The following is a 14098-nucleotide window of genomic DNA, read 5'->3' as shown; positions in this document are numbered from 1 at the left end:
TTTGGGAAACACTATATGGGAAATACTATGTCAAAGGATGATGCAAGTTGACTTCCAAGATCCATTCAAGTGTGGTTGCTATGGAAACACTATAGGAAAATCTATGTGAAAGGATGATGCACGATGACTTCCAAGATCCATTCAAGTATGGTTGCTATGGACAGGTTTATTTCATAGGCAGAAGATCTTGACAAGACTCATAGGATTCTCTAGGTGGTTGACAACTCAGGATGAACTTGTAGATAGGTGTACAAAATAGAATATTGACATTTCGTCATTTATGAGGCTACTTCATGAAGATTAACATAATCCTATAGTAGTCTTCAAGATCTAGATTGCTATCCTATGTTTGTGATAGTAATAGCAGGATTTACAGTATTTGCATAACATCATCCAAAGCCACACAGTTAAAAAGTGACCAATGAGAAATTAAAGGAGAAGTTGATTTTCCCAGGAAATATTCCTCTACTATTTAGAAGATAACACACACACACACACACACACACACACACACACACACACACACACACGCACACACACACGTTTTCATTGTGTAACAGCTTTGGGTTGTATTCCGTGAACACAACCTTGGATTCCCATTTGAAAGATGAAAATCTGAATAAATTGGACCAGGGCAGAACTATTGTGAAGCACTCTGGGAAGTCCAAACACCCACTCTGAGCTTTTAGAAAGAGGACAATTTATTTGTAGAAAAGGAACAGGGAAGGCTGAAAGGCATGCAGAGGCACACACGAGGCTGAGGACAGTTAGATTTGATTCATTTCAGCATCAAGTAGGAAGGCAGCTGTGTCTTCAGGACCCAGCATTGATCTATAAATTATGGCTTGCTACCTACCTTCTTTCCTTCCTTCCTTCCTTCCTTCCTTCCTCCCTCTCTCCCTCCCTCCCTTCCTTCCATAGTTAGAAGTTTTATTGTCTGTGTTTATACTTCCACTGAGACCCAGACAGGCATTTTGTACATTTTGCACATGTTCATGGTCAAATAAGTTTGGGTAATATTTTATTAAGCAAAGCTAACTATGATATTTGCTTAGCAGATTGTCTCAAGACATTAAAATGCCATTTGGAGTCATGAACCTTCATGAGAGCTGTGGTATATTACTCTGCAAACACATTTTTTAAAAGTTTAGCTTGACAGTCTTTCAGAGTATCCACTAAATGGTGTCTCAGATCTCATTATGACTTGGGTGTCATTTGTAATGAAGTTGGACATTTACTTTCTTGTTATTTTGTTTATATATTTTCCCCCTTTCTTTACATTTTCTTTGTTCCCAAGCTGTGAGGTTCCTCATTATAGCAACAGTCCACTTTTTATTTCTCACGGCTATAACAAAATGTCTGAAGGTTGCAACCTAAGGAAAGGAAGGTTTATTTAGGCTCACAGATTTGGGACATGGTCTGCCTGGATGAGGGAAGCCTGAGGCAGTTGGTAACATTGAATCTGTAATCAGGAAAGCTGAGAAAAATGAATGTAGCTGCTCCCCACGCTTTCTGCTGTTTATTCAGTTCAGTTGGGGCCCTGGCTCACAGGCCAGTGGCATAGAACTGCTCATGTTTAGGGTAGGAATTCCCATATAAGTCCAATCTTAAAACCCTGTTACAAACATGCCAAGAGGTTTGTCTTCTGGCTGAATCTAGACCTCATTAAGTTGATAAGCAATGTTAACCATCACTGTGTTTATCTCTGTAAAGTTTCTGAAACAGGAGTTCAATAAATTACTTTTTGATTTGAATAGAATGTGATGCTGTAGACAGAGAAGGTAGAATGTGCAGTCTTTTAAGCACAGATCTCTGAAAGTGGGGTCACAGCTTCACTGCTTTGTCCCTTTGCAATGGTTTGTAGAGGTGCCTCTCTTTGGAGAGTTCGACAGGCAGACAGTGTTGTGTACACTATCCCTGTGAATTAGTCATGTCTTGACATGAAATTTAAGTAGCAGAAACCCTCAGATGGCTGAGAACCTTTCTATGCTAGAAAAAGAAATTTTTCCCCTCTACATGTACATGATTAGAAATGTTTGATGCAGGCTGGGTGTTGGTGGCACGCACCTTTAATCCCAGCACTCCAGAGACGGAGGTAGGTAGATCTCTGTGGTCCCCAGAGCGAGTGCCAGGATAGGCTCCAAAGCTGCACAGAGAAACCCTGTCTCGAAAAACAAAAACAAACAAACAAATAACAACAACAACAACAAAAGAAATGTTTGATGCAGGAGGTTCCCATCCTATGAGCTTTGGTTTGTCAGAGAACTGTACCTTTCATAAAGACAGGACATACATCTGTTCTCCCTTGTTCTTCATAAATGTTTTCTGGGTGCATTAGAAGAAATGCTAGGCCATAGACTCCTTTCAAACATAAATAAAACAAACTTGTTTGTAGTGTTCGACATTCAAATAATATCTGTAACTAGAAATGCCCCCCTGCCAAATTTTAGTAGCATCATTTTTCCCAAGTTCAATTTCACTCTAGACAATACCCTCACTGCCTTGGCTTTTCTTAATGCTGAAATGTTCAAACTGAACCCTGACCATCTCTTTTGAAACATTTTAGAAACATGACACTAAACTTGGGCCCAGTACATGTAAGAATAAGACATAGAGAATTGTACCCAGCAGTTGATTGTGAGTGAGGCGCTGGTAGCTTGGAATTCTTCTTTGCAAACAATATTCAAGGTAGCTTATGTTATGGACCCCTGTAGATGATTCCACAATTCCAAGCATTTCACGTCGTCTCACCGAACAGGCTAATGCTTTTCAGTATTTTCAGACAACTACTTATCTTCTTGGACAATGTTAAGTTCTTGACAAGAACATTGAAAGATGTCCCTCAACAAATGAGGTAAAATGTCAGTGTTTATCATCTGCTAACCCAAGTGTCTCTAAAAGAGTTTTCAGTCAATGGAGTGTCTGCACACTGGAGAGAAGGCACACAAAGCACTCCCAACTTTTGCTTGAATGTGCCCGTGAACTTCTGGCAGGCCAGTCTGAAATTTTGGAGAATGAGCAGGTTCCCATTCTTCTGAAGTGATGAAAACCTTTCATCAGTTTTCACCTCACCTCTTTTCTCAGGGTGTCCAGGGTCACACAGACCAGCCTACAAGTCCAGGTCCAGCATTCTGTTAAATCTCTCTTTCACCTCTACTCACTGCAAACCTACTTCTACTCTCTGTGTGACAGAGATGAGCCCACACGGTGGTATGTCCTCCCTCACCTCTCGGAACACGTTGTTATTCAAAACATTAAAGCCCAACATGAAGGCCTTCTGCTCATATTCTATTCCAAGCTGCAGAAGATGGCAGGTGGTATATTATATCTGTCCTCTCAAAGCGCCCAGGGTTTTGAAGCTGTGGGGAAAGCAACGTCCTAGAGTGTGCTAATATTTCCTGGTGTGAACTTTGACCCTGTTGTTTCATCAGGAAAGGTTAGCAGCACTGGCTTGGTGAGCTTCAGGTTGAGGACAGTTCATTGATCTCTCTCTTCACATCCACCGCTGGACTTTTCCGGAACATTCGGAGCTTAATGACAAGACTTATTTTGCAAGTGAATGTTTGAAATAGAAACCAATATATTTAGGTTAAAACGGCTTTTATTGAAACTGCCTAAAGGACCTCAAAAATCATTTATCAGTTTTTAAAGAAGAATCATGTGAAAAAATATGTTTAATAGGGATATAATAAGTTGACCTGTTTTGAAGCACAGTGCTAAGGATGTGATGGTTACTGCTAATTGCCAGCAGGACTCTGGCCATTCCTAGGAAGATTGTCATGATTAAGGATAGCCTCTGAGAATGTCTGTAAAAGGTTGTATTTTGAAACAATACATTATGTTTGATATTAGTATGTGTATGTATATATGATGATGAATGTATCGGCTTATGTGCTACAGTGTATGTGTGGATGCCGGAGGGTGACTTTGCAGACTTGGCTTTCCCTTCCCACACTCGTGTGGATGCTGCAGGCAGAACTCAGGTAGTCAGGTCCCTATCATCAAATGACAACTGCCTTTAGCCTCTGAGGTGTCCTAGTGGCCCATGAGATTATACATATTAAGTTTATCAGTATGAGAAGACTCATCTTAAATGTTCTGACCAGGGAATTCTGGATCATATAAAATGGAGAAGACAAGCTGAGCACACAGTCAGCATTTTCAGGTCATGACTGCAGATGTAATAGGACTAGCTGCTTGAAGTTCCCAATGCCTTGACTTCCCTACAGTGATGGACTGTAAGGTTGAACTGTGACAAATAGACTCTCTTTCCCTTTGGCTCACTGTTGGGGTATTTTATCTCAGTGATGGGAATGAAACCAAGACAGTGGATTTTAGCTTGTGTCCTGGACCCCAGAGCCATTGCCACAATTAGGATGTTCAGGTGATCCATGTCACTAAATGGCTACTTTACAGATACAATGTTCTACCATCCCAACCCTCAATGTCTGGCCCTTGTCACACCAGTTCTATCTTTTGAGAATCTCATGTAAATGAAATCATGCAGTGTGTAGCCCATACAGAATGGCTTCTTTGATCAAACAGAATTTCTTTGAAGTTTGCACAAGTTCCTTAAAATACACTAATTAATGCTCATTGTTTAGCATTGCTGGATAATATTCCTTCTTTTTTTGTATGCTCCAAAGCTTGTCCATCAGTTCATTTATCAAGTGACATTTGAGTTGTTTGAAGTTTAAGCAATTAAGAGTGAACTACAAATTTTCACGTACAGGGGTGTGTGTGTGTGTGTGTGTGTGTGTGTGTGTGTGTGTGTGTGTGTGAGAGAGAGAGAGAGAGAGAGAGAGAGAGAGAGAGAGAGAGAGAGAGAGAGAGGTTTTATTTCTAATGGAGAGAAGGTCTGAGAGTGAGACAGTGTGAAGTCAGGTAGCAGGATTGTTGTTTAACTTTACAAGAGTCTTCCACACTGTTTTTTACAGTCTGGACTGTAGGACATTTTTACAGTAGGACATTTTCAGCTCACTTCTATCTTTTTAAGCCCTAGGCATTTTCAGTTTTATTTTTATTTTATATTAGCTATTTTGACTAGTTATAGTAATGATTTTAATTTATTGTGGTTTTAATTTATGTTCCCCTAATGGGCAATGATTTTGAACATCCTTTGATGTGTTTATTTCCCTACTGCTTATTGTTTTGGGCAAAGATATTTTTTATTCAAAGACTTAATATTTCAAGACTAGGTTATTTACTATGTGTTGCCTCCAAATTTATTATTATTATTATTTTTAAGAAGCTTGTTTCTTATCATGTGGCCCTGGCCCTTTCTTCCATGTAAATCACCTATTTATACCTAAAGCTCTCTTTCTGACATTTTGGTTGGAATTAACTAACTTGTCAGTTAGCTTGGGGAAAACCAATGTCTTCTTAATGAAAGATTGTAAGAGTCTGAAGTTGAGGAGGCCGGACTGAAACAGCATTTTATGGAGATGACATCAGCTGTGGATGTCTGCACAGGACCAAACAGCCTCTCCAGCAAGAAGAGGGAAGGAATTCATGAGCTCCTTGCCCTGAGATGCTGTGGACTGATGATGGGTTCTGAGGAGGAGTCAGTTTTCTTTAATCCTAGATTATAGTAAATTGACCACAGTCCAGGCTCTAGTGGATTCTCCTACACTCAGGAGCATATGGATGACAGAAATTAGAGTAGATACTTCATTAAAACAACAAAAACTAACAAAACAAAAGAAAAGGACATGAAATTGGGGGTGGGTGAATCATCTGGGAGGAGTTGGGGGGAAGACTTGATATTGAATATGATCAAAATAGGCTCTGAAAGCATGAAAAAAAAAGCCAGAAGTGGGACTCTGGCCTCAAACAGACAAAGCAACAGCTACAAGACACCCATGTGTTATATACAGTTTCTGTGGCCCAAAAGGATAGAGCCAGCAGTGCATTTGTTTCTCTGGTTTTTTTTTTTTTCCACTTGTAAGATTGGCATTTAGGTATTCTCGGGGCTGTGTTTTCTCAAAGATCTAGAGATGAATACATTTTCATATCTTCAGAATTTGAAGGACTACTCAGGCTGTCTTTCATCTTAGTTGGATGCTGTATGTTTGTATCTTTCAAGCTATTGATCCATTCCATCTGTGTTATCTAATTTATATGCCCAAGTTTATAGTTAGCTCATGCGTTTAATTTCTCTGTGATCAGTAGACAAATCTGTTCTTTCATTCCTGTTTCAAATATGTTCTTGCTCTTCTTGCTTTGCCTGGCTAGAGACACATCACTTTCGCCCTTCTTTTCAGATAAAACCATTTTACTCCCCCCTATTTTTAACCATTTAAAAATTCTTTGATTTCTGCTTGCTTTGTTTTTTGTTGTTGTTTTGTGTTTTGTTGTTTTGTTTTTTTACTTAGTTTATTTGTCTCTTCGTTGCTAGGTTCTTAAGGTAGACTACTAAATTGCTCACTTTATATCATTCTTTCTAGCACAAGGTCTCTAATCCCATCAATTGTTTTCTAAACACACAGTTGGTATATTTCAAACTCATTTCTGAAATCCCTTGAAGATTTTCTTTTGACCTATGAATTATTTAAAACTATATCCCTCACTTTAATTCCTTATTTTCACATCTGATTGGACTGTCCTGTTATTTTCTTTAAAGATTCTATGGTTGCACATAATATGACCTATCTGGGTGAACATCCTCCATGTACTTGAATAGATTACTTCGCTGTTTGAATTTTTGTCTTCAGAGGTCATTCTTTATTATGCTCATGTGCTACAGCTTTGTTGCTAAGAAGGACAGGGCAGAGCACACTTCTTTCATGTTACCTATAATTAATTAGTGCCTTTCATGTTAGTTTGTTTGAAAGTTTGCCTATTTGTAAATATTGGCTCATGAAACGGTCTCACAGAGATCCTCTTCTGGGTCAAAACAAATCTGTGAGGCAATATAAGATGGATGAAAACCAATCTTCATTCCTGAATAAATACCATTCTTCTCTTTTATAAACTGAGATAGAGGTTTGCTTGTCATCACTTAGAAGTGTGTTATTGGAAAAACCTATTCAGATTTACCTGTAATTTAGAGACTGGAAAAGAAAACATGGATGGCCTTATGAACAAAGCTTAGGACTGAAGGAAGTGGTTTGGTAGCAGTATTCATCTTGCATGGGTTTAGCCATCTAAGATTTGTGCTTTGGTGGTAGGGGCTAAGTTTTCCATGGTTAGATTGTTACAAAGGGCAGAAACGAAGCAAGGAAAATCAGATTAATGTACACGGGAGGCTTAATCAGCTTACAGGAAGACCTTATAGGAGACATGGTAAGATTCCTGGGGAGGAAAACTGGCAAGGGTCAGGCTGAAGGTCTGAGTCCAGCCATCATGGTGAGCTTGCAGGAGTCACCATTCTGTGTGCAGTTACACACAGTCAGCAAACAGGAAAATGTTACTCTGTGGCTCGGGAAAGTGCTATTGAGAAAAGAGAACACTGAGCAAATGCATGACAAGAAGCCTTGAGGCTGCAAACTGGGAATGCTTGTCCAGGGAGAGAATCCGTCATGGCTAACTCCAAGCCTAGGAGACCCAGGTGCTTACTAGGCCCAGATAATGTGGCCAATGGAAGGTTTGGTATTCAGAGGTAGTTTTATACAAGAGCTGAGCAGAGCTGGGTGGTGGTGGCGCATGCCTTTAGTCCCAGCACTAGGGAGAGAGAGGCAGGAGGATCTCAGTGTGTTTGAGGTCAGCCTGGTCTACAGAGTGAGTGCCAGCATAGGCTCCAAAGCTGCATGAAGAAACTCTGTATTGAAAAGCAAAAACAAAACAAACAACAACAACAATAACAAAAAGAGCTGAGCAGAAAGTAAATGCCTGTTAACATTTTTATGGCTATGTAGAATTAAACTTGCACTAGAAACTGCTTGCCAAGTGATATATGCATTCAAGTTGGTATAGTAAGAAACAATGTCCTTGAACACCAGAGAAGTACTGATACAAAATGGGGGATATGATAGGAAGTAAAATGGGTAACAGGAAAGGCTGGGTAGTAACATATGTAGGTCTCTATTATCTGCAGCAAGAGAAGGATCCACTAGATACCACTACTGTGAGCCCTTGCATTAGTAGATAGTTCCCCTGCCTTCTGCCACTTTCTCCATCTCTGATTAAATACCCACTTACTATAAGAAACAGGAACTGAAGGTGTTATTTCTTTTTTTCCAATATCAAAACTCCAAGGCTGAATACAAGCCAGTATTAAACGAACCATCACCTTTTAAAGGGGTTAAGGCAAGCCAGCCATCTCCACTAACCTTGGTACCTTTAGTCTGTCAAAACATGCTGCACAATCCAATTTCGGTTTTGTAGACTTGATGTTTTATTCATCACAGGACAAGGTTGACCCTGGATTTGTGTTTGAGCAAAGGTTATCTTTGGATTAGCTCTTAGTTGGTGACCTGCCTCTGCTCCATCCTGCATAATCCAGTAACTCTTGGGAATACCAATTAAGGTCCTCAATCACACTAATTAGAATGTCTTCTCCATGTGGCTCCAGAAATTCAGCAACTTATAAACAGGAAACTGGTAAAATCCAAAGCAGTGTGTGTGTGTGTGTGTGTGTGTGTGTGTGTGTGTGTGTGTGTGTGTGTGTGTGTGTGTGTGTTTTAAATAGCCAAAAGCAAAGAAAATGGCCAGAATAATTTTAATAGAGCCCAGCAGTGGCACTGAAACTGCTTTGCTCTGAATCTTCAGTGCAATATCTTACTGCTCTTGCTGACAAGGATTGATACAGAATTATTAAGTACTTTTATTAATGACTTGGGTGAGGACATAGGTGGCATGCTGAGCAAGTGTGTCAATGCCAAAAAAAATCTAGCAGGAGAGCAATTATTGTGATGACAAGCTCAGGATTGAAAATGACTCCAAGACAGAATTTAGTGGCCATTCTTCCATTTTGTGCCTGGCTGAGTGACTTCCCAACGGTCGAAGCTGATCACTCAGCCGATCACTCCTATATCACTGTGTCACTCTTCTACTCAGAAAACATCAGCTAATCTTGTTTGCTGTATAAGTTGCATCACATGTCTTTACCTTGCCTTTCACAGCATTGGCGTATTCTATTCCCAGCCCTTTCAGATTTCCAACAAAATCATCTATAGTTCCTTTTCTAGTACCTGATACTTGAGCCAAACAGGATTATTATTAGACTATTTTATATTTATGTCTCCTATTTTCTCTCTGTGTGAATGTTGTTCTCCAAGAGCCCCATTTCCCCATATTTTCCTTCTGCCTCAATTCCCCAAAACCAACCAGTGCTTGTTCAATGTGAAAGTGCCTTGTGTATAGTCTTCACAGTCTTTGGATGGGGCAATCTTTCCTTTGTTAATCTTTAATCATACTAGTGGGTGGATTTCTTTTATCATTTTTTGACTTTGTACAGCACTTTACTTTTTTGGTACATTTTTAAATTTCCATAAGACTCTGCTTACTACTATACCCTCTGACTGATAAGTGGTATTTCTAGTCTGTGTCTGTGTGTGTGTACATTTTATACACAGTTGAAGGCTTCATGTGTTTATTGAATGTAGAAAATTACTCTTATAAGGGGTCCTGAATTACGCTTATGGAATACATTGCAGTTAGATTATTGTAACTTATTAATAAAACTTTGTAATACTTTCTGGGGGAAGTTAGTACTGTGGCTCAAGCCCTGGGTATTGAATATGTTATGGAAGTGCTGTACCCCCAGAATAGCTCTCCATCCCTCAGTGTTTTGTTGAATGAATGAGTGATAGATGGATACAACTAAATTTCCCTAAGATGATGATGTGAGGATTGAAAAGCAGTTGTTCAAAAAGAAAAGGACAATTGATAGCTGAGATAAATGCTTCTATGTGATACTCCTTGTGAGAAATTCATCTGTGATTTTATATAGGTAGGCTAAAGAAGGCACTAGAGATTTTTGACTGTCTGTTGTTATGATAAATGATAGAGGTAGTAATTTGCATTTTGTGTTAGGATGTGCAATATAGCCTATGTTGTTTGGATAATACCAATTTATAACCTTTGGATTTCTGTGTAGTACTCTGAAAGTGGCCCATTTTGATGTGTTATATCATACTGTCAAGTATTCCTTTTGGCCACTTTAGGTATGTGGTTCCCAGTGCTTGATGAGAGTTTAAAAATAAAATTTCAAAAAATAATTCTGATCTCTGTTGCTTTCTAGAAGTATGGTGTAGACAAGTTCCCAGATGTCTCTACGCACGTTTGTATAGATGCTTTCATCAATAGAAGGCAGAAGTCATGAGCCTGGAATTTCTGAGTCATTCCATCTTTCTGTATTTATAACTCTGTAGATGTTTTCCCATTGGCCAGGCAGTTCCAGAGGACTAGGAACAGACTTTACAGAGTTCGTAAATTTCCTGCATTAAAGACCATACAACCAAATATAGCAGCATGGTCTTGCTAGTTGCCATTCTCTGCCAGTTATCATTAGAAAGCTAGAGATCACAGAGATTATTGCCTCACCATTTGTCTTTTCAGTGGATAAGTAAGAGCAGCAGGGCAGGAGGTTTCCATATTTCTGCATGATATAAATTCTGTGTGGTTGACTGCAGACTGTCTGAATCCAGGAACTCTAGACTTTCAATTCGTCACTAAGACAGAAAAGTACCTAGATGATAACATATTTCCTGCTGGGACTAGAGAAGGGAACTTAAAGAGGGGTAAGAGGGTCGAATCCATCTGCCACAAGTGTGACTCCAGGCCAAAAAATCCAGATGAACATTTTTTTTTTTATGTAGCAGTTATAGTTCAGTGATTAACAGAGATTTCTGGAGCCTCGCAGCTGGAATTTAATGATGGCTGGACCACTTTCTAGCCTGGGGATTTCAGTTATGCTATTTGATCTTGTTTGGGTTTATCTATGTGTAATATGGGATTCAAAGGCAAATGACAGTGTGAAAGAAGCCTGTCAATTTTCTTGTTGGTTCTGGCAATAAAACTTGTTAATATTGTAAAACCCTTGGGATAGTTTTTAACCTATAGTTAGCAAACATTGCCAGTGTTTATTAAAACTCCATGGAAAAGCTATCCTCCCTTACCTCTTTATTTCTATTGACAGGATGGGACTACTGTGGTGGTTGATGAGTCTGTACTTCTATGGGATCCTGCAGAGTCATGCCTCAGGTGAGTATGTGGCTCTTGGTAAATAATTGAAATTAAGATAGCATACAGGATCATGTGTCCACTTTTTCTGATAGTGAACTTTAAAAAACACAATGTTGGTCTTGCTCCATGGTCCTCTGTAGTTGTATAGAATCAAGTATCTGAAAGAACTTTAGAATTTGGAGATGAGGGGCCCTAGAACACTTAGGAAGAGGGCTGATCTATATAAACATGGGGGATCGCAGCTTAATGCCCACAAGGATGTTTCTCCTTCTTCCTACCTTCAGTCCTATGGGGGAAATGGCAGGGATCTAGCACAATCTATTCCCCAAACTCTTACCAGCACTGGGGAAGACTCATTTGTCAGCTGTGCACTGGGATGCTGAAAAAAAAAAAAAAAAACAAAAACACCGTGGTTCTGATCAAATTTCGTTTAAGTGGGCAACAAAGGATTTGTTGGTAGTCTCTTACTTTCTGTGGATATGGCTTTGTGTGAGGAACCCACCAAGGTCTTGATTGAGTTTGAGTAGCCAAACTTAGTCACCGTGGTGCTGGGTCCCATGTGTAAAAGAAGTAAAAGAGGTTGGATATTCAAAAGCCCACCTTTTGACATTTCCTCTCATCTCTAAATTGTTTCTCATTGTCACCCAGGTTTGCTCAAACTAGTGAACATATAATTACAGACTGTTTTATTTTTCGATTCATCATATTTTTATGAAAAATTCTGGCACATATTGCTGAAATTAGTCTCTGTCATTTCCATATACTTCTTGGATTTAGCTTCATGATTGAAAAAGAAAATACCTAAAGCACAGGTTCTTTAGTTTTTTACACAGGGACCCCAGGGATCGTAATTTTAATAAAGATCCCTATGTATAATTCCTGTGAACATTATGGGCTGCGCTTTGACTACCATTGCTTTAATGGCTATTCTCTGTGAGATCCCTTTAGAAATGTTAAATCAGCATTATGTAACCATGACCCCAGTGTTCTGCAATATGTACCTTCAACTCTTCTTTGCTTGGCATGGATTTCAGCCCTCCTACCATCCTGATCATCGTTGCTGGGTGCATTTCAGTTTTTCTATGCCACTTAGAGCATTGTATTAGAAACCAAAAATAACTCTAAAGACAGGCTGTAACTAGGACAGAGTACAGCTGAAAGAACAGATCATATCTAAACTTGTGAGCCCTTTGGGACTTCACAGAGGAAAGGCTGTGTTTTAACCAGGCCTAGTATTCAACTGGGATGTACTAGCATACAGCTGGGCTACACTAATATACTAGCATCTATTGGGTATCTGTTTCATTTGATTGGAAGGGACTTGGTGTACTGACTGATTCTTAAACATGATGATGAAAACCCCAGACTATAATTTACTTTCACTTGACTTAGTTCTGATTGAATGTTATCTTCTCACAGAAGTTTTCCTTGACCTTTTTTTAATTAAAATAGCCCTGCCAATCACTCCCTTCTACCCCATTAGCATTGCTTTAACATCTCCCATCATCTGCTAATATTCCATCAGTGCTCTTCATTGTACCTTTCCCCTGTCATTTGCCATTGAACCCCTCCTTCTCATCCTCTCCTCCTATCTTTTTTCTTCCTTATGACCTTCTTTCCTCTCCTCCTTCCCTGTCTCCTTCCTCTTTCCCTTTGTGATCATCCCTCTCTGGTTTTAAGGTACTTGAAGGCATAGATTTATTCATTTTGTTTGGTTTTTCTAAACACTTGCAATATGATGGAAGCATAGAGACACAGTAGGTGCTCAGTACACATGATAAATAGATGGATAAATATCTGTTCAGAAGTCCCTCTTCTCAAGCTGGCCAGTTTCCTGTTGGAAGTCTTTCATCCACACTAATAATTCCCATCAGAGGATCAAGTACCACACCTGGTAGTTAAACTGAGAGCCAACCATGCAACTGCTGTTGAGAGATCAAAGCATCCCAAATGTTTGTGAGGTCTGCTGCCTGCTCAGGCATCCTGGCACTGCTGCTTTTCTGAATGACCTTTACTGTATTCACCCAAAGATCCCCTTCCCCCAAATATTGTTGGTGAGTGCGCTTTCTCCCCAGGAACTGTGACTCATAATTCTGTCAGGGGAAGCTGCCTTCTTGAATAAGATGAGTTCTCATACCAGCCCCATTGAGTCACCATGGGAGAGGAAACATGTTGTAATCCCCTCGGCCCATCTGGCACACACTCATGCCTTCCTTATGAAGAGGTGTATTGTGTCTGTGTCTGTGCGGCACTTCCTCATTGGAGGGAAAGGAACAAAATGGAATCGTTGTTGAAAAAAATGAAAGGGACAACTGGCTCTGGGGATAAAAGAGATCATGGAGATCTTGAGTGATCGGTCAACCTCTTTACATGACAGCATCACCTTTGACAGGGATGGGGATGTTGGCAGACTTGTTGATCTTCCACGAGGCTTTCTGTGTTCCAGTTTCTCCTCTTAATGGAAGTGCACACAACATAAACAACAAAGCAGAAATAGCCTGAGCACCCTACAGTACTCTATATTCCTAGGACACAAGTCGGGGATTTGATACAATGACATTCCTGTGCAGGGGACTGGCCTTCAAGCCACAAAATTCCAACTTCAATATATGGTCTTCTGGTAGGTGAACTCTGACTGCTTTATACCTTCAAAAACTGAGAAAGAAGCATTTTCATCCAAATAATAATGAAAACAAATAACAACAGCAAATAATAAGAAGAAGAAATAAACAATCAATATACTTATTATTAAGAAATTAAAGCTTGGGTAATTATATTAGTGACAACATACTTAAATATGGTCATTTTAGAAGTAATGTAACTCCTTTTCCCTAAGAGCAATTTATAGTTTGTACACTCCATGTTATGGGCTCTCATATCAGATCATGGCTGTTGTAGCTCCCTCTTTTTTCAATAGGCACTTAAGTCCCACGTGGTTAAGTGAATTAAGTCCACACAGCCAGTGTTCAGC

The 14098-nt window shown here is 39.6% G+C and overlaps 1 protein-coding gene across 6 annotated transcripts in view; it reads left to right on the top strand.

The window, feature by feature from the left end:
- Il1rap (interleukin 1 receptor accessory protein) overlaps window positions 1-14098 on the top strand; it is a 124702-nt gene that overhangs the window by 31920 nt on the left and 78684 nt on the right. For 2 of the 6 annotated variants that reach the window (XM_027412941.2, XM_027412943.2), the window contains one exon: window positions 11081-11145. In XM_027412941.2, coding sequence (XP_027268742.1) covers window positions 11082-11145 — 64 coding nt within the window. In that variant the 5' untranslated portion in view covers window position 11081. The other 4 variants (XM_035444667.1, XM_027412940.2, XM_027412944.2 and 1 more) reach the window with 4 other exon arrangements.

This window comes from Cricetulus griseus, chromosome 4 (assembly GCF_003668045.3).
Source record: "Cricetulus griseus strain 17A/GY chromosome 4, alternate assembly CriGri-PICRH-1.0, whole genome shotgun sequence".
Classification (NCBI taxonomy): Eukaryota; Metazoa; Chordata; class Mammalia; order Rodentia; family Cricetidae; genus Cricetulus; species Cricetulus griseus.
This window is presented reverse-complemented; position numbering and strand designations above follow the sequence as displayed.